Source organism: Lepidochelys kempii, chromosome 3 (assembly GCF_965140285.1).
Source record: "Lepidochelys kempii isolate rLepKem1 chromosome 3, rLepKem1.hap1, whole genome shotgun sequence".
In the NCBI taxonomy this organism is placed as follows: Eukaryota; Metazoa; Chordata; order Testudines; family Cheloniidae; genus Lepidochelys; species Lepidochelys kempii.
In genome coordinates this window covers 160,281,217-160,306,079 of record NC_136382.1, presented here as the reverse complement: position 1 = coordinate 160,306,079, position 24,863 = coordinate 160,281,217, and the positions used below count along the sequence as shown (strand labels likewise).

At 39.2% G+C, this 24,863-nt stretch overlaps 1 protein-coding gene across 13 annotated transcripts in view; it reads right to left on the bottom strand.

The window, feature by feature from the left end:
- The window catches only part of WDR26 (WD repeat domain 26), a 45,619-nt gene that overhangs the window by 5,105 nt on the left and 15,651 nt on the right, over nt 1–24,863 (bottom strand). For 5 of the 13 annotated variants that reach the window (XR_012158213.2, XR_012158214.2, XM_073338750.2 and 2 more), the window contains 8 exons: nt 24,366–24,488; nt 20,577–20,715; nt 12,404–12,544; nt 8,984–9,103; nt 5,859–6,004; nt 5,442–5,520; nt 4,677–4,806; nt 1,419–1,604 (listed from right to left, as the gene is read on the bottom strand). Coding sequence is in view for 11 of the 13 variants with exons in the window: in XM_073338750.2 (XP_073194851.2) it covers nt 1,419–1,604; nt 4,677–4,806; nt 5,442–5,520; nt 5,859–6,004; nt 8,984–9,103; nt 12,404–12,544; nt 20,577–20,715; nt 24,366–24,488 (1,064 nt within the window). In the remaining 2 variants the exon portion in view is untranslated. Of the gene's footprint in view, nt 1–1,418; nt 1,605–3,368; nt 3,485–4,676; nt 4,807–5,441; nt 5,521–5,858; nt 6,005–8,983; nt 9,104–12,403; nt 12,545–20,576; nt 20,716–24,365; nt 24,489–24,863 lie in introns of those variants that run through there. The other 8 variants (XM_073338745.2, XM_073338746.2, XM_073338748.2 and 5 more) reach the window with 8 other exon arrangements.

Below are 24,863 nucleotides of genomic sequence, written 5' to 3'. Positions count from 1 at the left end.
ATGTGCTATGGATTTTATCCTCCTCACTGAAGGGGAGCTACTCTTTTGCATTCTATTAATGTATGTAACCAATAATCTTTTCGCTTTAACAAAAAGTAGCACGCTCCGACTTCCAAATATCCTCTCCTCTCTTTCAGGAGATTAATACACAGTATTTGGAGAGGTTTTTTTTGTTACTCAACACACACTACTTAAAACAAAAACAAACAAAAATTAGTGACACTAAAAATAAGCAATGGAGTGGACACTGATTTAGAACGGACATGATTTTTTTCCTACTGGAATCTCTTACTTACTCTGACAATTTTTAGATATAGATCTATACTGGGAAAGGGTCACTACGGAGACAGCCCTGTTGGGCTTCAAAAGTTCCCAGAGAACATTAAGTGAAAACAATTACAAAAACTGTTTGCTTATTTTCAGATTCCTGAAGTATCAGGACACTAATCCAACTATTCCACCTAGGTTATACAAGAGCACTATATAAAATAAATCCACATTGTTTTTACTTAAAGTTTACCCCCCTGCCCCACTTTTCCTGTTACTCATGTTATACAGGCATTTGCTTTCCTGTGGGAGGCAGATCTTAAATTTTAGATTAGCATACAGGTGGTAGAAATGTGAAGGGAAAGGAATGAGGAGAACGTGAGCTGGAAAGCATTTTGGGTTTGTTGGGACTGGTAATAGAATACAAAGTACAGGGCTGATTTAGTTTAAGTCATTACCACCAGACAGCTGTTCAGTGGCAAGTATTCATACAAGAGCTACCATCAGCAGCCACCTTGTTAGCAATCTCAGTAGAAGGGCTAGGGACTGAATAGACATGGAAACTGAAATACCCTCATTGTAATACAGGGAATTTCCTCAATAGAACTGAGACAACAGTGGGTGGGAAAACTTGCAATTCTACTGCCCGTGCTGTACCAGTTCTCTGGGGAAGTGACTAGTCACCAGGGCTATCTAGTATCTTTCAGGGGCATTAAATTCACTTAAGGCTAAATAACCTCATTCTGTTTCCAGAGTGAGGTTAGTATTTGTTATTTAATATTTGCATAACAGTTTGTTATTCTACATGCAGTGAACACAGGCAATGTTAAGCCATCTTGAGGTATCTAGGGACATTATAATCCACTCTAGCTCCATGTTGGGGGTTTAAATGGTTCCTGGATGCCTCTGATAGCATCACTTTCCAGCTGTATATGTTTGGGGGAATATGTAGACAGATTATTTTGTGGTCTGATGATTGAGGCCTTTTTCAGGAAACTCAATTTTGTTTGAGGGTTGTTTACTATATTATTTATATTCTTACTGTATGTTTTAATTATTGTCAAGAAATCCAAAGCAACTGGATGGATTATTTCAATTACAGAAGCTTTCTATTACAGTTTCTTTTTAAATATACATGGAAGTTGCTTTACCTTCAATATCCTGGTTGTCTATGAAAGGTGCTGGTCCCCATATTCTAACAGTGCCATCATCGGAGGCGCTGGCCATCATGGATGGAATCTGCGGGTTCCAGCTCACACAGTTAACTGTACGCGTGTGCCCTGTCAGCTCCGCAATTGGCAGTTCACTACGTTTGTGCCAAATATACACTTTGTGATCTAAAAGAAACATCGATTTGAAGCAGAAGCATGAGAAATATTGAATTAAAATGTTCTAAGCACATAAATCTCCTAATTTTTTCATATTAAAATTGCACTCTTCCAGAGACCTAAAACATAGTATTGCAAAAAAAATTAAGTGTTGCAAATTCTAAAATTGAACCCTGCTAATGTGCAACACCACAACAAGATTTTGGTTTCACTAAAGTCTAAATCAAAGTCTAAAGAGAGGATCTAATCAAGAGTGTGGGCACAACGCAGACATGTCTTATTAAGACTTACAACGCTAGTGAGCTCATTATCTGAGGGAAAGCATTTAAGATGGCACTGAATCTTATAATGGTCAGCCAACGCATGGCCAGAAACACAAAATCAACCTCCTTCTAAGTTAAGGCTATGCTGTTGCAAGTGGATTCAAGCAAAATACTGGTGATCAATGAACAATGTCTTGATAGATATAAAAAATTATATAAAAATTTATAGAGATTTTATATAATTTTTTATATTATATACACACAGATTTATATGTATCTATATATGTTTTATATATAGATATATATAAACACAATATTTAGAGGACAATCCATGTGTATTACATGGACCTTGTGTTAAGATGCAATATTTATGAGTAATAAATAAGGCTGCATTTAGCATAGTTAAAGTACAAGTCTTGGTACTGAGGCCTCCAAAAATTCTAACCAACTTGGTAAATGACCTAATGGGGTCATACACCTTTAAAATTTTGCTGTGCCTCGGTTTCCCTATGTGTAAAGTAGAAACAATTACTGACCAACCTCACAAGGTAAGGATTAATTAAATGTTTGTATGGCATTTTGAAGTTGTAGAGACCTACATACTACATAGATTTCAAATAGGATTCTAAAGAACCTACTTTTGTGAACAGTAGCAACTCCTATTTTAAAAAAATAGTAACTGGTCAAATAATCCATTGCAAATCTCTCAAATAAAAAAAAACCCCACACTGCTTTATAATGAACTGCATTTTATTTAAGACCAACTAGTTAAAATGAGATATTTTCTCCTAATGTAGATTAACAGCTTCTGACAAACCTGTAGATTGACTTGTTACTAAAGGCTGCATCAGGTTCTCTCAAATGGAGCTACGTAAACTGAGCTACAACAAACTATCTACTCACATGTACGTACACTACTAGACTACCTTTTCAGAATTAAAGCTTTAAGGAACAGACTAAGACAACACTTTACACAATCCAATGTGATTCTGAAGGTTAAAAACAAAAACAAAAACACACCTTACCCTGGGCCCTTACAAAACAGGCTCAACTCTCTGACCTACCTGGTAGAATAGGATCTGGGAATCATTTGGTAAAGAAATTGCTTTCTGCTTAATCAGCTCATTATGGTATTTGCATGAAATATACACCTTGTGTTTACATTTTTCTATCCCCTGATTTCAGAGGATAGAGATAAGTATCCATTCTGTTATCAAATAAAACAAAACCAGTGCTCTGTCTATTCTGGGCCATAAGTCCAGCATCTGCTGTGTGGAGAATCAAAGTGTAAACACAAGCCAGTATTTTGGTGCTTGACAGTGGATGTGTGTGTAAAAGGAAAAAGGACACACCAGGTAGATTAAGGCAGAAGTCAATTTTACTTTCAAAAGAGATTTCTTATTTTCTTCCTATAAGTGCAGGTGGTAGCAAAAAGCCTACCTAGCTGACAACATACCTTTACATTTAAGAGGTTATGGCATTCTAATCTGTTACTTTTTTTGTACAGAGAGACTTTCACAGCAGCCACATTTGCAACAATTCAGTGCAAAGAGGCAACAGCCTCTAGCAGTCCGAATCTAAATAAGGTGCCATCAGCTTCAACTACAGCTGGGTAGTTTTTAGACACTGAAAATAAAAAAAAATAAAAAAAGCTGTTCTTAAGATGACCTGGAAAAATTCATTACCACATTAATGTCACACACATAGTAGGTCATAAGTGAAGTGTCAATTAAAAAAAAAAAAAAAAAAGACTGGTGTACTGTAGCGTGTACACTCCCCCACACAAAGCATCAGTATGGCTAGGCACACAAGCCCTGAACTTTCAGGCACACAAGTACTAAACCCCACACTAGACTAGCTCAAAGATGAGGAGGAGGACACTGCATTAGAGGTGCTATCTTTCAGCTGGTATCTTCCACTAGGTAATGACAGAGGAGAAACTTGGTTTAAAATGTAAAGATCTTTCTGCAGTTTCCACTAAAATAAAATATGTAAGAAAGTGTGTCATAGTCAACACCTCTTTCTGAAGAGGCTCCACTTTGAGCTATTAAGTACAAACAGTGGCTACTCAGTTTACCTTTGTGCACTACAAATACTGGGCCTGAGCAGGGGTCAGCCCCCTCAAGTCCCATTGATCTCAAATGGGAGTTGAAGGAGCTAAGCCCCTCACAAGCCTGAACTAGTTCACTCGAAAGCAGTTTGGGACAGGTTCGGTAAACTAAATTCTATACTCACCATAGACTATTTTTAAGTACAAAAAACACAAATCTTAGTCACAAAAGAACAACCTTTGCTAGAGTTGCCATGTCATCAACTGCTGGATTTGAGACTTTGTTTTTCCTCCCATTATAATTAATTCCACTTGAGTTGAGATGACTGCTCTCCTGGAATTAAAATTATCTGACCACACCTGCCTTTGAAAAACTACCAATCAAATGAACTTAAGTTACTCACTACAGAACTATTTTGGCCAAAAGCACAACTGCTAATGTCATGCCTCTCAAAAAACCCAACATACCCGCACATAGTTAAAGCTTACTCAGTGCTATAAACCCATTATAGGAGAGAGACGGAAGAGGCAGAGCATACAGGCTATCCTTTCTGCTAGAGCAGGACTGTTCCTTACTGTATCTAACTTCAGCAGCACTGAGACACACTTTCGTTCACTCCTGTGGACAATAACTTTCTTTTACAGATGATCGTTGCCGGTAACAGCATTAACATTAATTAAAAATTCATTGCATCATCCCCTTTTATACCCAGTGTGTGCTTGAAATGTACATCAACTGACATCTGAAGTCTTTAAAGCCGATGTTACCTTCACTGCCACTAGCGATGAAGTCTTCGTTATGGCCTCCAAAACACGAGTGAATTGTGTAAAACCCTTGTGTAACACCTTGATACTTTCTCACTAAAACTCTGTCTTGCAAGTCCCATAAGTGAACTCCCTGTGGGGGGCAAAGAGCATGCCGAAGGTTATTTTTATTGTAAGACAATATCCAGCACCTACCTTTGAAGTATTGCACTTTTATCATTTGTTCATTTTTGGCATGTCAACAAGCTTAGGCAATAAAACAAACTATAATGTGAAACCGAATGGATCTCATGCACTAGAACAATGGCTTAAATGCTTGTCCTGTCTCTTTTTCTAGCACCCAATTCTCTAGTTTGGGGTTTCCAAAATACTTAAATTCGGAAGTCCATAAAGAAAAGTTATGTGGAACACCAATATTCCACGGATGATAACTCTAGAATATTGCTGCAACGTTGGGAAGCCAAACATAGTAAAATGAAGTGTTTAAATCTAGCAGCAGATATTTTGTAATTTACAGTCAAAATATTTCCCTTCATACTATGTTTTGTTAAGCCTTAAAAAAAAAAGATCTTCCCTTTTGGAGAATCCTACATTTGTTTATTTGTATATATGTACATACTGTGAACTTCATATGTTGTGTATGGAATACTGCTTTGTCTATTGTTTAATATCATTACAGATCCAAAATTCCCTCAGATTTTCTAAAAAAAATAAAATTAGCAGTGGAAAGAAAAAGTCTTATTTGTATTTTTAAATCTATCAACTTACCTGAGTTGCTACATTTAACAAAGCTAATCTGCCATTTTTTGAAATAGTAAATGACATAATAGGATGATCTTCTTGTACTCTGAAATCACAGGACAGACACCATAATGTTAGGAGCACTACTATTTGGACATTTAAAAAAAAAAAAAAGTAACACCAAGAAAGCACAAAAGTTTTCAGTTGCAATACTTCCATTCATATTTATAATTAAGTGGGCCATTAGTATTATATTTGAAAGGGGATTACAACCAGAACTGAGTTTAAGTCATCTAGTTCTATTTCAGTATTTGCTGGGTCCACAGAGAAAGTATACAATGTAGATAGATGTTCTGATACATTACACAGACTAACAGTTTTCTCAACAGGGGAATCGGACTAGATTTATGAGAGTTAAGAATTTGTAAGAAAAAAGGTAGTTACATGTTCCTGTCTGTAAGGTCCTCAAAGTTATAACCCCGAATTCGCTGGTGCGTGTCCGATGCCAGAACAGTCTTCCCGTCGCTCAAACACCAGAGGCATTGCACTCTCACCCCTTCCCAGGAGTCAAGGAGATTACCATCTAGATCCTGTTTAGGAAGGAAATATAACCAAGGTGTTCTTTTAAGTTAGATTTCTAAGCCCTGGTGTACACTATGAGTTTAGGTCGAATTTAGCAGTGTTAGATCAATTTAACCCTGCACCCATCCACACGATGAAGCCATTTTTGTCGACTTAAAGGGCTCTTAAAATCAATTTCTGTACTCCTCCCCGAGGAGGGGATTAGCACTGAAATTGACATCGCCGGCTTGAATCTGGGGTAGTGTGGACACAATTCGACAGTACTGGCCTCCGGGAGCTATCCCAGAGTGCTCCATTGTGACTGCTCTGGACAGCGCTTTCAACTCAGATGCACTAGCCAGGTACACAGGAAAAGCACTGGGAACTTTTGAATTTCATTTCCTGTTTGGCCAGCATGGCGAGCTCATCAGCACAGAGGACCATGCAGTCCCAGAACTGCAAAGAACTCCAGCATGGACTGAATGAGAGGTACTGGATCTGCTCGCTGTATGGATGAATCCTTGCTATCAGAACTCCGTTCCAAAAGACGAAATGCCAAAATATTTGAAAAAAAGTCTCCAAGGGCATGATGCACAGAGCTATAACAGGGACCTGCAGCAGTGCCGTGTGAAAATTAAGGAGCTCAGACAAGCCTACCAAAAAACCAAAGAGGCAGACGGCCACTCCGGGTCAGAGCCCCAGACATGCCGCTTCTGTGATGAGCTGCATGCAATTCTAGGGGGTGCCCCTATCACTACCCCACCCATCTGTGGACACCTGCAAGGGGGGAGTCTCACGCAACTGGGATGAGGATTTTGGGGACAAGGAGGAGGAGGATAGTGCACAACAGGCAAGCAGAGAAACTGTTCTCCCTGTCAGCCAGGAACTGTTTATCACCCTGGAGCCAATATACTCCCAACCGGGCTCCCGGACCATGAAGCCAGAGAAGGCACCTCTGGTGAGTGTACCTTGGTAAATATAATGCATGGTTTAAAAGCAAGTGTGTTTAAATGATTAATTTGCCCTGAAGACTTGGGATGCATTCGCAGCCAATACAGCTACTAGAAAAGTCCGTTAATGTGTCTGGGGATGGAGTGCAAATCCTCCAGGGACATTATTAAGGGGACATTCAGAGGTGGCCGTTCCTGCTGGGCTGTTTGCCTTTGGCTGAAATCATCCCCACTTTTAGCCATGCCGGGGGCAGGGGGAGCATTGTTCACACTGAGCTGTTTGCGTTTGGCCAGCAAGGATCTTCCCTGATACTAGTCACGTAGTGGGAGGAGGAGTGAAGCCATCATCCCAGAGAATTCGGGGGAGGGGGATGTTAGTTGGGTTTGTGTTACCTGTTAACCTGAAAACCGCAGCCCCTCCTTTTAAATGGCCAACCCAACGGGTGCTTGGTATGGGAAAGGAGGGTGCTGCTGTTTGAAACCATTCCCACAAGGTATGAAGATTGAAGAAGCCGAAAGACTGTGGCTTACCATGGCTGCCTGCAAGCCGAATTCTGTTGCCTGGCCCTGCGTGTGTGATCTCTCACAGCAAAACGGCAGGCCCTCAATACAAGAGGCAAAATGCGACCTTGTACCGAAGGCACATGTGCTATGTAATGTTAACAGCTTGGTTCAAGGTGAAAGTCTACCCATTGTTCTCTAAACTGTGTCTTTTTAAATACTACTCTCCCTTTTTTTCCTCCCGCAGCTGCAAATGTTTCAACGCTCCCCCCTATCAACTGTGGGATAGCTATCCCACAGTGCACCGCTCCATAAGTCTATGCTAGCCACGGTAGTGAGAACGCACTCCGATGACTTAATGCGCTTAGTGTGGACATACACAATTGACTGTATAGAGTTGATTTTTAGAAATCAACTTCTATAATATCGACCTAATTTCGCAGTGTAGACATACCCTTAGGAATTTTGATGAGAGGTTTTAGTAGGAGTAACTAAAAGAATGATGCACGAGAGAAGAGTTCTCTTGTCCCGTATCGGATAAAGTGTTGGTGATCATGAGAATTAGTATACTGTTTGGAATCGCCTTCCATCTCCACCCTCAAACCAACACAGAGACAGGAGAATCCCCTGTCCCATTTCCTTTGAGGTTTGACATGGTCGAAATCTAAACTCCTGGCTCAAGTCAGCCAGTTATTCGAAGACCTCAACTCTTTCAACGCCATTGCTATACCCCCAGACAGCAAGAAATCGGACCCCCAAATGGATGGAACTCCATAGCATATCCATAGGACTGATTCCTCCCTCCCTTTTTAAATGTAAATAGTTAAAAAATGATAGCTTCGCACGCTAGAAATTTAAATAGTCAATATGAATTCTATAGAAAGCTAGCTTCCTTGGCCTAAAGTGTTCACTAGTCAATGATTCCTGTGAACCAAAGTCAGCAAATGCTAAAGAAGTTGTTCAAATCAACTAAACTGACCCAGCATATTGATGTTTGTTTCAGTAATACTCCTGCTTTGGTACCAAAGAATGAAAAAGTCTGTCAGGGCGTTAGTATACATGCTACTTTACCTCCAAACGTAGGAGGGCCAAAAGATTCCACGGGTAACTAAATTTATAACAAGTTAAATTATTTTTCATTACATGTTCTCTAGTGACTACCTCAACAGATAGAGAAAACAGACCCATTAACCATGTTACACCTGTTTTTACTAGAGTGGTCAAGCGATTAAAAAAATTAATCGTGATTAATCACAGTTTTAAGTGCACTATTAAACAATAATAGAATACCATTTATTTAAATATTTTAAAATATTTTCCATATATTAAATATAGGCTCAGGGCTTCAGCCCCCACTCCACAAGAGGCTACCTCCCCGCCCAGAGATATGCAATTAAAAAAAAAAAAAGTTAAGTACTAATTTTGTTTTCAGGTAATCGCAGGCATTAACTGCAATTAATTGACAGCCCTAGTTTTTACTCCTAAGTACAATCTGCTGTTTTCAGCTGCAATGAAGCAAGTGTTCGGAGAGGACATGAACACACAGGTAGAACTTACACACTGATAGAACTGTCCACGTTGCCCTCCTGTTACAAAGCGTTTCCCATCTGGATTCCAAGCCACGCTGGTTAAACTGTCTTCATGAGATTGACTCATCTTTGTCCTCAGCTCCCCAGTCTGGAGAGGAAACAAAGAAAATCAACCACTACAAAGTCCAGTTTTGCCCACCCCTACAGACATATAATTAACAGATGTGCATGAAAACTTAACCTAGTGTTTCTAATTATGGACATTTCACTGCATTAATTGAATAAAAAGGTTAAAAAAGTTTTTAAAAAAGGTTGCACACTATGAAAGTCTTCTAGGGAGCAACAAGGAGGTGGAGCTGGGGTCATTCTAATTTTCTTTCAGCATGGGAAACTGTCAGCCATGTTCTGACTCCAGCTGCTGCAATGAGCTCCGCCTCATTTTGCTTCCACTTCAGATCTGAAGCCAGGACAGGCAGTGAGTGTATTTAATGGATTTTGAGGGAAGAAGAAAGTGAAAGATCAATGAAGGAAGGGAAAAGATAAATGACAGGCACAGAAAGAGTGAAGAAAAGAGGAAACCAAAAGAATGCAGAGACAGTCCATTATTTTTTACTAGAAAGCAGAGTACCAAAAATCTTAAGAATGTAAGAATGGTGATAGTGGGTCAAACCAGTGGTTTATCTAGCCCAGTATCCTGTCTTCCAACAGCAACCAGGGCCAGAGGCTTCAGAGGGAATGAACAGAACAGGGCAATTAAGTGATCCATCTCATTGTCCACTCCCAGCTTCTGGCAGTCAGATGGTTAAGGGACTCCCAGAACAAGGGGGTTGGATCCCTGACCACTTTGGCTAATAGCCATTGATGGACCCATCCTGCATTAACTTATCTCATTTTTTTAGCTCAGTTACGCTTTTGGCCGGGGGGGGAGACGGGAGACCAGAACTGCACACAGTATTCAAGGTGTAGGTGTACCATGAATTTATATATTGGCATGTGTATGTGTGTATATATATTATTTACTGTGTTCTTATTTATTGCTTTCCTAATGGTTCCGAACATTCTATTAGGTTGACTGCCACTGCACATTGAGCGGATGTTTTCAGAGAACTGTCCTCAGTGACTTAAAGATCTTTTTCTTGAGTGGTAACAGCTAATTTCGACCCTATCATTTTATAGGTATAGTTGCGATTATTTTTTCCAACATGCATTACTTTGCACTTAACACTGAATTTCATCTGCCACTTTGTTGCCCAGCCACCCAGTTTAGCAAGATCCCTTTGTAACTCTTCTCAAATAGTCCAAAGCTGCTTAAATTTTGTATCATCTGAAAATTTTGCAACCTCACTGTTCACCCCCTTTTCCAGATAATTTATGAACATGTTGAACAGGACAGGTCCCAGGACAGATCCATGGGGGATGCTCCTTATTTACCTCTCTCCATTGTGAAAACTGATCCTTTATTCCTATCTCAGCTAGCTACTGATCCATGAGAGGACCTTCTCTCTTTTCCCATGACTGCTTACTTTGCTTAACAGTCTTTGGTGCAGGATCTTGTCAAAGGCTTTCTGAAAGTACTCTATATCCACTAGATCACCCTTGTCCCCATGTTTGTTGACCACCTCAAAGAATTTTTAAAGATTTGAGAGGTATGATTTCTCTTTACAAAAGCCGTGTTTACTCCTGCCCAACACATCATGTTTATTGCCGTTTCTGATAATTCTGTTCTTTACCATAATTTAAGAGCACCCTACCTGGTACTGAAGTTAGGCTTACTGGCCTGCAGTTGCCAGGATCACCTCTTAAAAACCGGCGTTACCTTAGCTATCCTCCAGTCATTTGGTACAGAGGCTGATTTAAGGTACAAGTTACATATCAATTAATAGTTCTGCAATTTCACATATGAGTTCCTTAAAAACTCTTGGCTGAATACCATCTGCCCCTGCTGACTCTTAATTTATCAATTTGTTCCAAAATCTCCTCTATTGACTCCTTAATCTGTGACAGTTCCTCAGATTTGTCACCTAAAAATAAATGGGTAGGGGGTGGGATTCTCTCTCACATCTTCTGCAGTGAAAACCAATGCAAAGAGTTCATTTAGCTTCTCTGCAATGGGTTGTCTTCCTTACAGTAGCTTACAGTTAACCATTCTCTGGATATTGCATCTTAAACTCTCCATGCTAGGATGAACTTTTGTCCATGGATTGTAAAGTAGGAGTGTCACACTCATCTGAAAGGGCCAAATGCCATGTTTCACTGTGGTCTGAGATATAAATCTACTGGGATATAAATTCTGAACTTCATACTCCCCTCAATCCTCATTGATCTCCCACTGGTATCACTGGGAGGTTTGACCAGAGTGAAATTTTAGGAAGTGACTCTGCTGCCCTTTAGGCCACTACTTCTGCCTTTTGTTTCTCTCTCTTTTCTCCCCTATATACTTCCTTCCCTGAAACAACTCCCTGTTCTCTCAAGGGCTACACACCCATCCCCTAAAATGATCAGCAATGGAATATGTAACCTTGATACTGAAAGGTCTTTTAAGAGTCAACATTCCAACAGAGATTAATAAGGAACAGAGTTTACCTCTCAGTCATGGTTTCAGGCTGTCTGCAAACATAATTATTGGTTTACACTGTTAACTTTATTTCAAATGTGATCTCTGCAGCCACAGGTGCTAGAAACCTTTTTATTTTAAATGACACCTTAGATTCTTCACAATCTGAACTTGTCCTTTAGGCCAGACACAGTCTGTATGGGCCACACGCTTCTTCTAAAGCCAAAAGTAAATTACTCTCTCAACTGTCTCACACACTGAACAAAGAGACAGGACCAAATGCTCTTGGATCACACCTACAAGCATTTCAGCACTATGTGAATGGGTCAGACTCTACCACACTGGCCACTTGGATCACAAAATTAAAGAAACCACAAAACTTGGATTCCTGGCTACTTCCTCACCTCAGAGATAAGCCCTGTAAATGTCACTTGAACATTAGAAACATTACAACTCATCTTTGTAAAAACCATGGCACTAAAGGAATTCACTCCTTATAAATCCTCTTGAAGTGTATCATCCAGACTTCAGAAACACCACACAGTAACTTCTCTCTAGTGTGGATGATCACTTGGAATGGAAACATTACAGTCACCCCTTGGTATTCCAGAATTGAAAGGACAGAAGATCCATGGAGAGTAGACTCACTGACAAATTAGTTTCAGTTCTGTTAACATTTAGTATAGACATTTTATATTCTACCTAGATTTGGGAAAGATCTGGGTCTATTAGCAACATTTTTAATAAAATGAAAAACTGCAAATGTTTCCATGTTCACCTATATAGAAACAAGCTTACTGAAGTGATTTCATCCTTACTGAACAGTTCCAGTGCATAACAAAGCCAACTGCTAGAGTTAAACATGAAATTTTGTATTAATATTGGATTGCTTACTTGTACATTCCAGAGCCAAAGCTCAGAGCAGTCATCTGGGCCACAGGCAACAAGGTAGTTGTCATCTGGACTCCAAGCAATGTAAGAAACACCATATGCATGGCCTTCTAATGTTTTAAGCAATTTTAGCTGGTGTGTATCCTAAGTAAAACAAATACATATATATTAAAAAGACTAGTCAATATTTGACATTAGAATTTGGCTGAGGTTGTCTTGACAGCAGCTCAAATTGTTTAGTCCTGAGTTTCGACAGGATTTCTACCCAATTCAGGCCTATATGATTTGGCCATTATCTTTTAAAAGCAAAACATTCTCTTTCGAGAATAAATCTCTATTTGTAAGTGAGCAGTTATTACCCTATAGAGTAGATCCATATACACACAAAAAAGCCTTTCCAAGATCCCTAGCATACAAAGAGAAGTACTAGTAAGTATTCTGAGAATGTTATATTCTTCCTTTATTTTGTTGACAGAGTTCTGTGCAAAATACTACAATATGGCCCATACCTTAGATTATGCACAATACCTAGCAATTATGCAATATTTAATTTTCAAAGCACTGTAGGAACTTTATGCAGTGGAACCAGTCTTTACACCCTTGTGAAGTAGGCAAGTATTGTTAACCAAGTTTTACAAGATGCTTAAATAAGACAGAAGTTAGGTGAGGTGCCTTGGATCAGGCAGTGAACATGACAGAATTAGGATTAGAATTTCAGAGTTCCTGGATCCTAGTGCCATAGTCAGCTACGACACTTCCAACTGCTAGTTTGAAAATAAAATATTCAATTGACCATAATAAGAATATTTTCCTCCAGTTCTTTGTAGTTTTAGGAATGTAAGAGCCTCCCTTATTAAAGTGATATGTTTCAGGACTGACAGCCAATTATGAAGAAGTGCCTTTGTTTTAATTCTATTTAGTCATTAATACTGACGGTTTAGTTAATACAGCAGGCATTCCTTTTGCCTACTGAATCACTTTAAAATGGTAGTAGAGTGTAAAATGCAAGATAGTGCTGAGCAATAAAAATGGTAGGACAGCTCATTAGAGTGAAGTCTTAAGATATTTATCCACTATTTGACATATTAAGGTGTTTATGGTATTCAACACCTTGTCAGTTGCTGGCTTGATCCAAACCCTGAAATGTTCCAGCTGAGTACTGGCCCATGACACTGTAGTCACACTAGTGTCAAGTCTCATGAGTCTGTCCCAAGTCTCATTAAAGATGCAGCATATAGTGATCACAGCTTATAACTGGTCAATCAGGGGAGTATTTATTAGGTATTTTTACTCTCCATTATTTGAAAACATTTTCTATTTGCCCACTATCCTTTGTGGCGTTTGTCTTTTCCCACACTGAAAAGTCTCTTCATAGATTTGGAAAACAAAAACAAAACAAACACCCAACTCCACTAAATCACCCCAGCACGTAAAGAGTGCAGAGTTAACCTTCTGAACCAATGCAGTACTGAGTCTGCACACAGATCCAGTTCCTTTGTCACTGTTCATTGCTGCTAGCCAAAGCTGAGGAAATGGGATTAGTTTAGTCATTTTCACTGCTCCAGATCAGAACCTTATGGGCAGAAGAGACCATTCTTGCCATTTTCACATTTTCCCAAGCACTCAGAATGAAAGCAAGGACTATTCTTGCCATTTTCCCTGCTGCCCATAAGGGTCCAAACTGCAGCAGTGAAACTGACTAGACTCATTAAATACCAACCCCTTGGGAAAACAAGGACAAGCACAAAGACAGGCACTGGAGGTATTTATGGAACCTGAAAACAGGCTAGAAAAGGAGATAGATTAGGATTATTTATTTGTGCTTACCTGAAAATTTCCTCTCTTAAATAGCAAGGTCCATAGATCCTTAATGCAGAAGGCCCAATGCTTACTGCCTGAAGCAGACAGACCTCAGACACTGGCAGCAGCCTAAACTCCTTCCTCTGAAGTTGCTCTCCAGTTTAGGTTAAGATTTTTAGATTTAATTTAAAACATATGCCTACTTCAGGAAACGAGTTTACAGTTTTTTAAATTTAAGTACATGAACACCTTCATATACCCCTTCGTTTGCCTCAGATGGGCTGGGTGTACAGACCTTGCTACTGCACACACACACCCCCGTTCAGACAGAGGAGTTTTCCTATTCTTTGGTGAAGCAAGGTCCACAAATCCTATAACAGAATTTTGAGCAGTGTAAGAGCTTTAAGAAAGGGAACAAAGATACTGAAATAAACAGATTCTCTCTTACAAAAAACTTGTCTGCAGTGAAACGTGCAGCATTCCCTCCTAAGACTGTACCCACTGAAGTTTAAGAACTATTTCACAGAATTTAGTCAATGCATTGGTTAACAGCCATATGGTCACCTGAATGGCTTTTTGCGTAAGGGCATTAAAATAAGGTTATATTTTATATAACCACAAAAATGCCTGGTCAACAAGGCTGTTCTAGAAATTGCTGGATGTCCAGGTGCACTGAGGTGTTTTTGTTGTTCGGCCAGTTTCTTAACCAAAGGATGCAAAATAATGCAGAAACTTTATCATTCCCAAAGCTATGCCTTCTTGGAGGATTTCTACTACTTGTGGAATCGTAGTATCAGTCTCTGTTCCAGTCTCTTTGCCAAATTGGAAGGAATTTGAAGCGGACATTCAGGAAAAGATATCCTCAGAGTAACCATGATTGTCAGAACAACTGACAACCAAAAAAACTCTCCCCAATTAATTCCTTTTAAATGCCAGGCAACCCATGGTGAAGCACTGCTACAATACAGTCCTTCTGCAGTGTAGAAAGAGGACAGGTCTCTTCTATCGTGCTGTTATTGTAAAATAAGTCCCCTTACGCAGTAATAATGGGGCCTCTCATTTTTCACTTCCAGATGGACCTGACTACAGTGAGAACAGTAGGAATGGTTAGAGCTACACGCGGGTTTTCAGCTGGACAGTGTCTCCATGGCAGCAACCTTCAAGTATCTTCTCCTGGACAAGAATGACTTTGCTGTGCCTCCTGGACGTGAAGAAGCTCATGGTTGGTAGTCCAAAAAGTTGTCACACACTAAAGGCAGGGTTGAAGGTCCCATTCCTGAAGTCAGGTCTCAGCTTCCTTTTGTCTATGAAAAATCCTAATATAGAAGGGACTGGCAAAGTAGTCTATTGCCCCATAAGAACAAGATATTTGCTTCTCTCTGATGGGCTGAAAATGAATTGCCAAGAATCAGGTCCCAGCTGCATTAGAAACCACATCTCCATCTACAAACTGCCAAGAGATCTGCACTCCTCTGCGACAATGTAGATAACAAAGTAGCCGAGTACCACTATCTAACGTTAAAGCTGAGGGGATCCAGCTCAAACGGAACAAGCTTTCACTTAAGGTTAGACTAATAATGGATAAAGTCTAACCAACTTCATTTTACTCTTCAAGACCTCTTTTGAGGTTTTCCTGCTATAACCAGATGGACTTCAACAACTGCACCAATATCAAAACAAACACCCTGCCACACACTTTGCAATGTCTCAGAAGACTTACACCTAGGATCGCAGGGGTGAGTCACATGTGTCTAGGCACTTTTCCTTTTAGCCATCAGGGCCTTGAATCTTACCTTCAACTCCTCTGGCTTTTTTCTGTGATGGCGAGGAGAGGAAATGGAGTACAGCTTGTTGCATCCATTTTTTGCACATCCTCTTGTTAAGGGGATAGGCAATATCTCTCCTTTTGCTTGGGGCTCTTTGGACTCCTTGGGATATATACAGGAACTCTGGAATGCATTCTGAGACCTAGTGAGTTCTCCAACAATCCCTCCCTCTGTTTTAATTTTAGCCTTATTCAAGGCAGCTCTTTTTCACTTGGGATCTTGGAGAGAATTCCACTCCCCCCTGACAGAGAGAGGCAGTACCCCCAGTGAAGGAAGCGGAGGGGTGCTTGGGTGGCACAGGTAGGAAGGTTCCATGAGAACCAAGGTTCCACTGGTCAGAGAGCCTGAGAGGTACTTCCAGGGTTTAGATTGCCCTGTCCTTACCTTCAGGAGATGGAGAACAACCCGGGTATTCCTTATGTCCATGGTAGAAGACTCTTCAATTTATTATAGCTAAGTTAGGTTTTTCTATTATTTACTTATTATCAATATCTTTTACATCAACTTAAGTCAACTACTCAGAGTGACAGATACTACCAAACACGAAGATGCAGCTATGGTTCAGGATTTTGAAGACTGCCCATGTTTTTGAACCATATTTGAATGAGTTATCAAATCCTCATTTATGTAAGGCAATACTCAGTTAAGATTTCAAACCATGGAAATTGCTGTCCTTAAAGGCTGCTATGGAAAGGTTCCTTCCTATCTTTGTTTTTGCCCATATAAATAGAGAGTGTTGGAAGATCCACGTCCTCTTATGGATTGTAGAATTTCCCAGCTTTTGAGTGCATGTTAGATTTTGCCTTTTGAGATGGTAATAAATACTTTATACAAAAGAGATAATGTTTTTAGTATTTTCTTAATCACCAGTAATTAAATCAGTGGCAGTTTTTGCCCTTCACACATTACGTTGAAGAAGTTCCGATTGACATTTTAATGCATTATATGGATGTTGCTGTTTTAAATGGAGTTTTTCTTTTTGTGTTTGCATATGTCATATGTGATTTAATAAAACTGAATTGACTCAAGCCATACCCTGGAAATGAGCAGTCCCCAACCTTGGAGAATCTGCGATAAGACCGGATAGACAGGTGAGCTGGATTCTTGAGTGGAGATGTGCCCAAACAGAAAAACCGCTCAAAGCACACAGAAGAGGGCTAGATAAATGGCTGAGGGCAGGTCCTAAAGTCCCCCCTCACTGGTTTCACCTTGCTGTTCCCCATCTGCAAACAAACAACACGATCTCTCTGTGGCCACACTGGTCCTCAGTGACTGAGGACATAGGCTGAAGGCTCTAAGATACTGTCAGAAACTGTCTGCCCTCACCAGCTAGGGGAGGGCACATCAGTCACCTGCCATTTCTCCTGCACCTCCTTCTGTGTCCACTGGGAGAGGGACGCCTAGGCAATCCCTTTGCTAGAGAGGCTGCAACCACCAAATCCTTCTCTTTGTCACACAAAAGACAAATCTGTCCACGCATTCGATGATGGGGGTAAGAGCAAGAAAAGCAAAGTTCTCCTTTCTTCATGTTTCACTGCCAAACCACTTGCTGTTCTGCTGCTGCAAGGGGAAAACGTGCTGCTGCAGTACCTCAGGCAGGAAAGATCCCCCCCTATAGCCAGTTATGTGCTCCCCATGCCTTCCAAAATCTTAGGTCTTTTTACTCTGAAATCCAGTTGCTCCAGATTTTAGAAGTTTGCAACAGACCAGCAGAATTCGGTTATTAATCTAAACTTTGCAAGGAGAGGTCTGTTTTTCACCTGCCTGTAGTTGTGGAGTCAGAAACTGGTGAACTAGTTAGGAGGCGGAGCCCATGTTACTCCCAGAGATTGAAAGGTCTGTTTCTACCTAAATGCTGAAAGTCCAACGGAGGATCAATCTATGGCCCTTGTCTTGTTGAAGAATAACAGGCAACCTTTCTTCCATGAGACAGATCTCACCCCACTCCAACTGCAAGGAGGCGCTGAGGAAAGGGAAAGATCTAATCTTCTTTCCAACAAGGAAATTATAGGGGAGGTATAACAACAAATGTAAGTTTAACACACACCTCAAGGCCCTGCCCCTGCAGCTCCATTCCCCAAGCTTCTGCATTGGCTTCTGGTAAATATTTTTAAGTCTCTTTCTTTGTGCCTGGCGATCAGCTGTGGCAGCACAGCTACAAAACTAGTATGGATTTACTTCAATTTCAAAGCCAAAAACGCCACAAAAAGTGTTGAACAGGGTCAACATAATTATATTGTTTTTCACAACACTAAGCTGATATCCCCTTACAAAACAAACAGTTACAACATTTCCTACTATAAGTACTCACATTCTAAGACAGACAAGACAAGACAAAAAAGACATGGAACAATAGTTCAGGAAAAGGCGACCATGGCAGGAAACTTTTTCATTCTGCTTGTCTTTAAGGATGGATTTTGAGGAGAGGACACGTGGTAGTTCTTCTAGATATAGCAAGTAGGCAAAACAGAAAGACCAAAGGTAGAGTATCTTTCCCCATAAGTGGTCCCATTTAAGTCAAGATACTAACTGACGTGACAGAATCAGAGTAAGTGAGCAGTCTAGTAGGACTGAAAGTAGTGGAAGAAGGGCCAGAGAAAGTGAGAGCAAAAATATAGGGGCAGATAAGTTTGTAGAGCCTCTGGGTGAGGAGGCTGAAGCTGATGCAAGAGACCAGATTGAATTCAATGTGCGTGGGATAGTCAGAGTGACAGGAAAGAAAGAATTTCAGCAGCAGCATTTTGATTACACTGGACTTTCAGGGATGGGGAGAAGTTTATTTTCAGGGCAAATATGAGGGTCTGAATACTCTTTGCTGAACTATTGATGGAACCCAAAAGGATTCAAATAGACTGAAAATCTGAAGAATGTTTCCCTATCAGCACATAGACAGGGAATAGAATAAGTTTGGGATAAAGTTTGACAGTCTCTCGAACCAGTTATTTTGTTTACGTTCAACAATTACTTGAAACAATGGGAAGAGAAATAAATGAACTCCATATGCCCTGGTAACTATGAAACCAAATGACTGGTACGGCCTAATGCAATTTAAATCCATCTTCAATATGTCCTGTAACAAAAGTGTTCCCTTCAGCTTTACTCAGGAATGCATTTCAAATCTACTGATTGTTAACAGAGTTAATACAGTTTCTTGGAATTTCTCCAAATAACCACCATTAGAAAAGCTGTGTTTCACTAGTTTGTTCTTCTAGTGACCCTTGCTTGCTTAACATTTTGGCACAATTTCAAACACCTAAAGTGCATTTATTTTGGTATGATTAAATAGTATATAATTAATGATTCACTATGAAACTGCTTGCTACTACTGGAGGTGCCATTTTGTACCACAGATCTGCCCTTAAAATCGCTTTCCTTAAATAAGCTAGAACTTTCAATCCATGTTACAAAAAAAAAAAACACAAAAACAACGAACTCTTTTCTAACAGCCTCCTGACATTTATAAACTATAGAGTGGTCTGGCTCCAATTAAAAATCATCTCTAGCACCAAGCCTTGAGAATCCTTAGCAGTAAGTTTTTCCAAGCTGTATGTACACACACAACTCGTCTGTTAACTATTTTCAAGATCCCCCACCGTTCCCCCAAAAGTAAAGAGTTCAACTGGTATATTCCCTCCTAATTTTTTTTTTTGGGGGAGGGGGGAAAGAGGGTTAAGAAGAGGAGACTGTCCTTCAACTCAGATCCTGCTGCAGGACGCAGGAGCAGCTTGCAAATTTATAACTGGGGTTTGAGTAATAACAACCCAGTATAATTTTTAAAGTCTTCTCAAAAGGTTTGAGTTACAACTCTAAGAAACCAGAATATTGTGTGTGCACATGCACGTTGATATGTATATACATATATCATATAGTACATTATGTATATGTATTTGTGGCACATTTCCTAATATGTTTTCAATTAGTAACTGAACATAATTTCATCCAATTCATAATGCGGTTGAAACACCAACATATCACTAGGACCTGAATAATCTCAGAGTGACAGCTCAAGCATTTTATTTACAAGAAAATACAATACAGACAGGAAAGATACTGATATACAATAGCTAGGGTAAGGAGATTTGGCTGGCTTCTTGTAGCAGAAGAAAATAAGCAATATATAGTAACAATTTAAAACGTCAGGAGAACTTAGTCTTGAAGGAAAAAAATCAAAAAAACTGTACATCCTTTCTTGATGAGTTTTGCCAGGTTTTCATAGAACATGAATCAAGAAAAGTTCCTCAAGTTGTATGTACAATGGCAACTAGTAGATAGTTGATGAAACTTCTATATGGTCTGTGAACATTTTATCATTCAAAGATGGGGTGGCATGTTTAAATGGTGAACAGGACTTCTATTTAAAATAATTCAAATAATTAAAAGTAAAGAGGATTTAAAATAAAGGTCTTCACTGAAATAATACCAAAAACTTTAGGAAAGCCTTAGGCAAAAGCACAATGAAAATTTAAGAAACACTGCATGATTTAGAAGAAATGCAGATAGTTTAGGTCTTTTTTATCTTTAAACACACACGTTAAAGTCTGAGCACTTACTGGATCAACCTGCCATATAATAACAGTTGTGTCCTTTGATCCCGTTGCTAGTTTAGTTCCATCATTGGAGAATTTACAGAACCATACTTCATTACAGTGCTCTGTAAGTATTTGCTGTGTGTAACATGGGAACTGTTTCCTGAAACAAAGCAAAAACAAAACCATAGGGTTTGTTAAACACAATCCGATAAACAATTGGTAAAAACTAATTATAAAAGTAAAGATTTCTGCAGTTAACATGTATGTTCAAAAAAAGACAGGATCGTCTTCAAAGCTCATTATGAAGATTAACTAGCCAGTATCAGTCTAGTTTGAGGGCCACTAGATATTGGTGATTTTAAAAAAAGTCATATTCATTAAAGAAACCCCCCTAAATGACCCCAAAACATTAAGATGTGAATATAGCCAATCTACTAAGTCACAAGATCTTACTGTTATCCTCAGACTTCCCTCTCCATTCCTTCCTATTGTTTGTTACACTCACTGCGTCTCAAATTAAAATTATAAGATCTTCAGGACACTAACTGGATCTTCCTAAAGTTTTTTAGGACATACAACAGTCAATGCACCAATCTGATTGGGCCTCTAGACACTAGTGTAATAAAAGTTAAGGTTAATAAATTAACAATTTACACAACTTTTCACTTTAGTTATTTCTGGCAACTCCACAGAAGTGATTAATTATGTGCTAAAAAGGAGTAATGGAAATACTAACTTTTACAAGATCATTTTCAAGAAATGAAACTCACAAGATTTTTAATATAGTGTTTATCACTGAGGTATTTTGTTACTCTGCAAGCTACATACAAACACTACCCCACTTCTGAGCAAACAAAAACAGAGCAGTAAGCTATTTCAATAGCAGCTAATCCCCCTCCCCACCAATTATGTGTCAAGGAAGATCCTACCATCAAAAAGTTAAATTCATGCAGAAAAATGGAGAGAAGTTCGGTTATGTTTGCAGCTCACCAACTGGCACTAACTACAAGTAGTTATGCAGTGTTTGAAATCACCTGGCTGATTGCGTGTGTTATTTATGTCACTATAGCTTCCAGAGATGCCAATGTGCAAGACATTGTGCAAACACAAGACACTCTCTGCCCCATAGAGCTTACAAGTTAACAGGAGCAGGAGCCATTTTTTATGTATTTGTACAGTTCTTGGCACAAAGCAGTCCTGATCCATGACTAGGGAGTTACTGCAATAAATTAATACAATTTAGGTAAAACTAGTCATAAAACATTGTTACAAAATCTTACCTTACACTCAATACTGACAAATTCATGACACAAGTGACTGTCCTAAAATAAGTTCTCTCTCTTTATTCAATAATTTTTATTGGTAAGAGTCAGTGACATAATTAAGCCAATGCTGCAAAAAAGTACTACAAATTTGTTTAGTATGCCAAAGATGTGGATTCCTTTCAAGATACTCTCTGTGCATTCTTTAAGTAGCAAAACACTCTTGGTATTACACTAATCAGAGCAGCAAGCAATATCCTCCCAAAAATCAGAAAAACATAAGGCAGGAAAACACCACCCCACCTCCCCCCTTACAATTAGTTAGAACTGAAAAAAGAGTTGGAGGCATGCCTCCAACGTCATGGCTTTGTGGTTTTTAAGAATGGTTAAATAGAAAATTAGCCTAATTCAATATGTTCTGAGGGGGTACACGGTATTTTCAAATGGCATTTCCCAGTACTGTAACTGTTTCTAGACAATCGAGAAGTTTGTGATCTTAGGACTGTGTAAACTGAATTTGAGACACGGTGGTTATAGGAAGACTTGTTTTAAAGCATAATTTGTTATTAATGTTTACTACTGCTCTGCCAGTTCTAATACTGTATTTCTAAAGCTGCTATCCCTTTTTTAAAAAAATGGGACTTGGTTAAAAAAAAATACACTAAATGGTTTTGTGCAAGAACATATAAATATCAACTTAATGAATGAAAGTCATGGTACACAAGCATCATTTATAGCAGCAGACCTGACCGTCACTGACAGATTCAAGGAGTCCATGCAACTAACTTACACTAATGCAAGGAAACAAGGAGAGAAGAGAGATGTTTTTCTCACTCAACTAACGAAGCAAGTTGCTCAGAAGTTGCACCTCACAGATAGTGATGTATGTATTAAACAGGTACTCAATCACTGTTCTTTTCAGAAGATGTAACCACCCAAGAATATCAAGTTCTGTTCCACAAGACAAGATGTTGGTTAAGAGGGATAGTAGTTTGAACAGGTTTTGTTTAGTTAACTGAGTACTCATGCTCAATCATACTTCTCATACTTGTATTACCTAGGGAGGTGGTAGAATCTCCTTCCTTAGAAGTTTTTAAGGTCAGGCTTGACAAAGCCCTGGCTGGGATGATTTAATTGGGGATTGGTCCTGCTTTGAGCAGGGGGTTGGACTAGATGACCTCCTGAGGTCCCTTCCAACCCTGATATTCTATGATTCTCTACATTTCTGCTTTCACAAAAGTCCTTTATTACTCATCTGCTCAGTATAGCGCACTTAAACTTTAGGTCTTGTCCATACTAAAAACTTAGGTTGATCCAGCTACATTGATTAGGGGGCGTGAAAAATCCACACCCCTGAGTGATGAAGTTAAGCCTACCTAACGTGCCATGAAAAAAAAAAAAAAAAAGAGTTCTTCTATCGACCTAGCTACTGCCTCTCGGGGAGGTGGATTATCTGTGCCACTGTAGTGTTTCAAGTGTACACAAGCCCTTAATGCAGGGGTACTCTATTTTTTGTCAAGATCCAAATTTCTTGGTCAAGGTATAATCAAGGTCCAGACTCCAGAGAAAAAAAAAAAAATTGTTGGATTTTTTTTTTTTTAAATAAGTAAAAAAAAAAATTTCAGGGTCCATTCAAAAGCATCCGTGGGCCAAATCCAGATCACCAGTCTACCTATTGACTACCCCTGCCTTAGTGTTTCCTTATGCTTTATTCTACCATGTCAACACCATGGTTCACCAGTTACTGTGTTTTCACAGGTTTAGAATTCTAAATTTAATCCTTTAAAAACAGACCAAAAGAACTAAATTAAAATTACCGGAATAATAATTTAACAAAAACGTGAAAGTGAATTTATTTCCAGCGTTTACAATGAAAACATTGATCAATCAAACAGACACCATCAAAACTGACAGTGTTGCTAATCCAATATCTGCAAGAGGAAATGTTCACTTTGCTCCCAAAACCTTCAGTGTTTTTTAAATAAAAGTCATCTTCCTATGCATAATCCTACAACTACAAACTGAAGTGGTAGGAGAGGAGAACCAGGTAAGTACGCAGACTCCACTTTCTAGTTCTCAAAAAGGGTTGGGGGAGTTAAAATTGGGTTGATTATAAAATCAAATGATGCAGGAAAGAGTCCCCCACCTGCCCACCATTAAATTCTCCATTATCACAAGGCCAGTAATGTGAAAAAGCTTCACCCACCACTCTGAGCCCTCTCCATCATTCCACCTCCTGAGAAGCAGCAATCCTGTCTGTTTATCTCAGTATTGTATCTGTTAATGTGATATAAGCATGCCAGATTCCAATATTGTCAGAAATCCATACAGATTAACGCCATTAAAAATAAATAATAATAATAATAATAATAAATATGAAAGTGGAAGTTACCAGTAGACTATCCTATCAATTTTAACATTATCCAAGTTTCATTGTCTTTTTAAACTATTAGATTACTGTTACTTTAATTCTATCAATTTGTTTACACATACTTAAAAAGGCCTAAACACAAAATCCAGAATCTGGCTTCCACTGTCTTTAACTCACCTCATTATGCCCAAGCATTGCAGCATGTACGGCGCACCACATACTGATCTCAGACCCCTGCAATAGGTAGGTACAATAGGTTGAGTTGAGGACAGAGTGGAAGCCTTTGTTTTGAAGTGTCTTCTTTTGGGGGGGAAGGGGGGAGGGGAAGAAAGGGGGTACATGAGACTATGGTTTAATTGATATATATATACATATACATACACACCCAGTATGCATGTCTGGGTGTGGAGGATACAAAATTAGAAAAAGATAAAAGTTTGACCTATGTGGGCATATATTTCCTTTGGGTGGGGTTTAGACAAGCCCAGTCTCGTTACATTTGGCCCTTATCAAATATTATTGTATTATTTTATATCACTACATCTTAAAGGAGGTTGTCTCGATTGTATTGATATCACTCTCTTGTTAGCTGGATACAAAACACAGCATTAAACACACTTCTAGACTGGCAGTAAGTATTAAAAATCAATACAGTACACAATTTATTACTGCCCT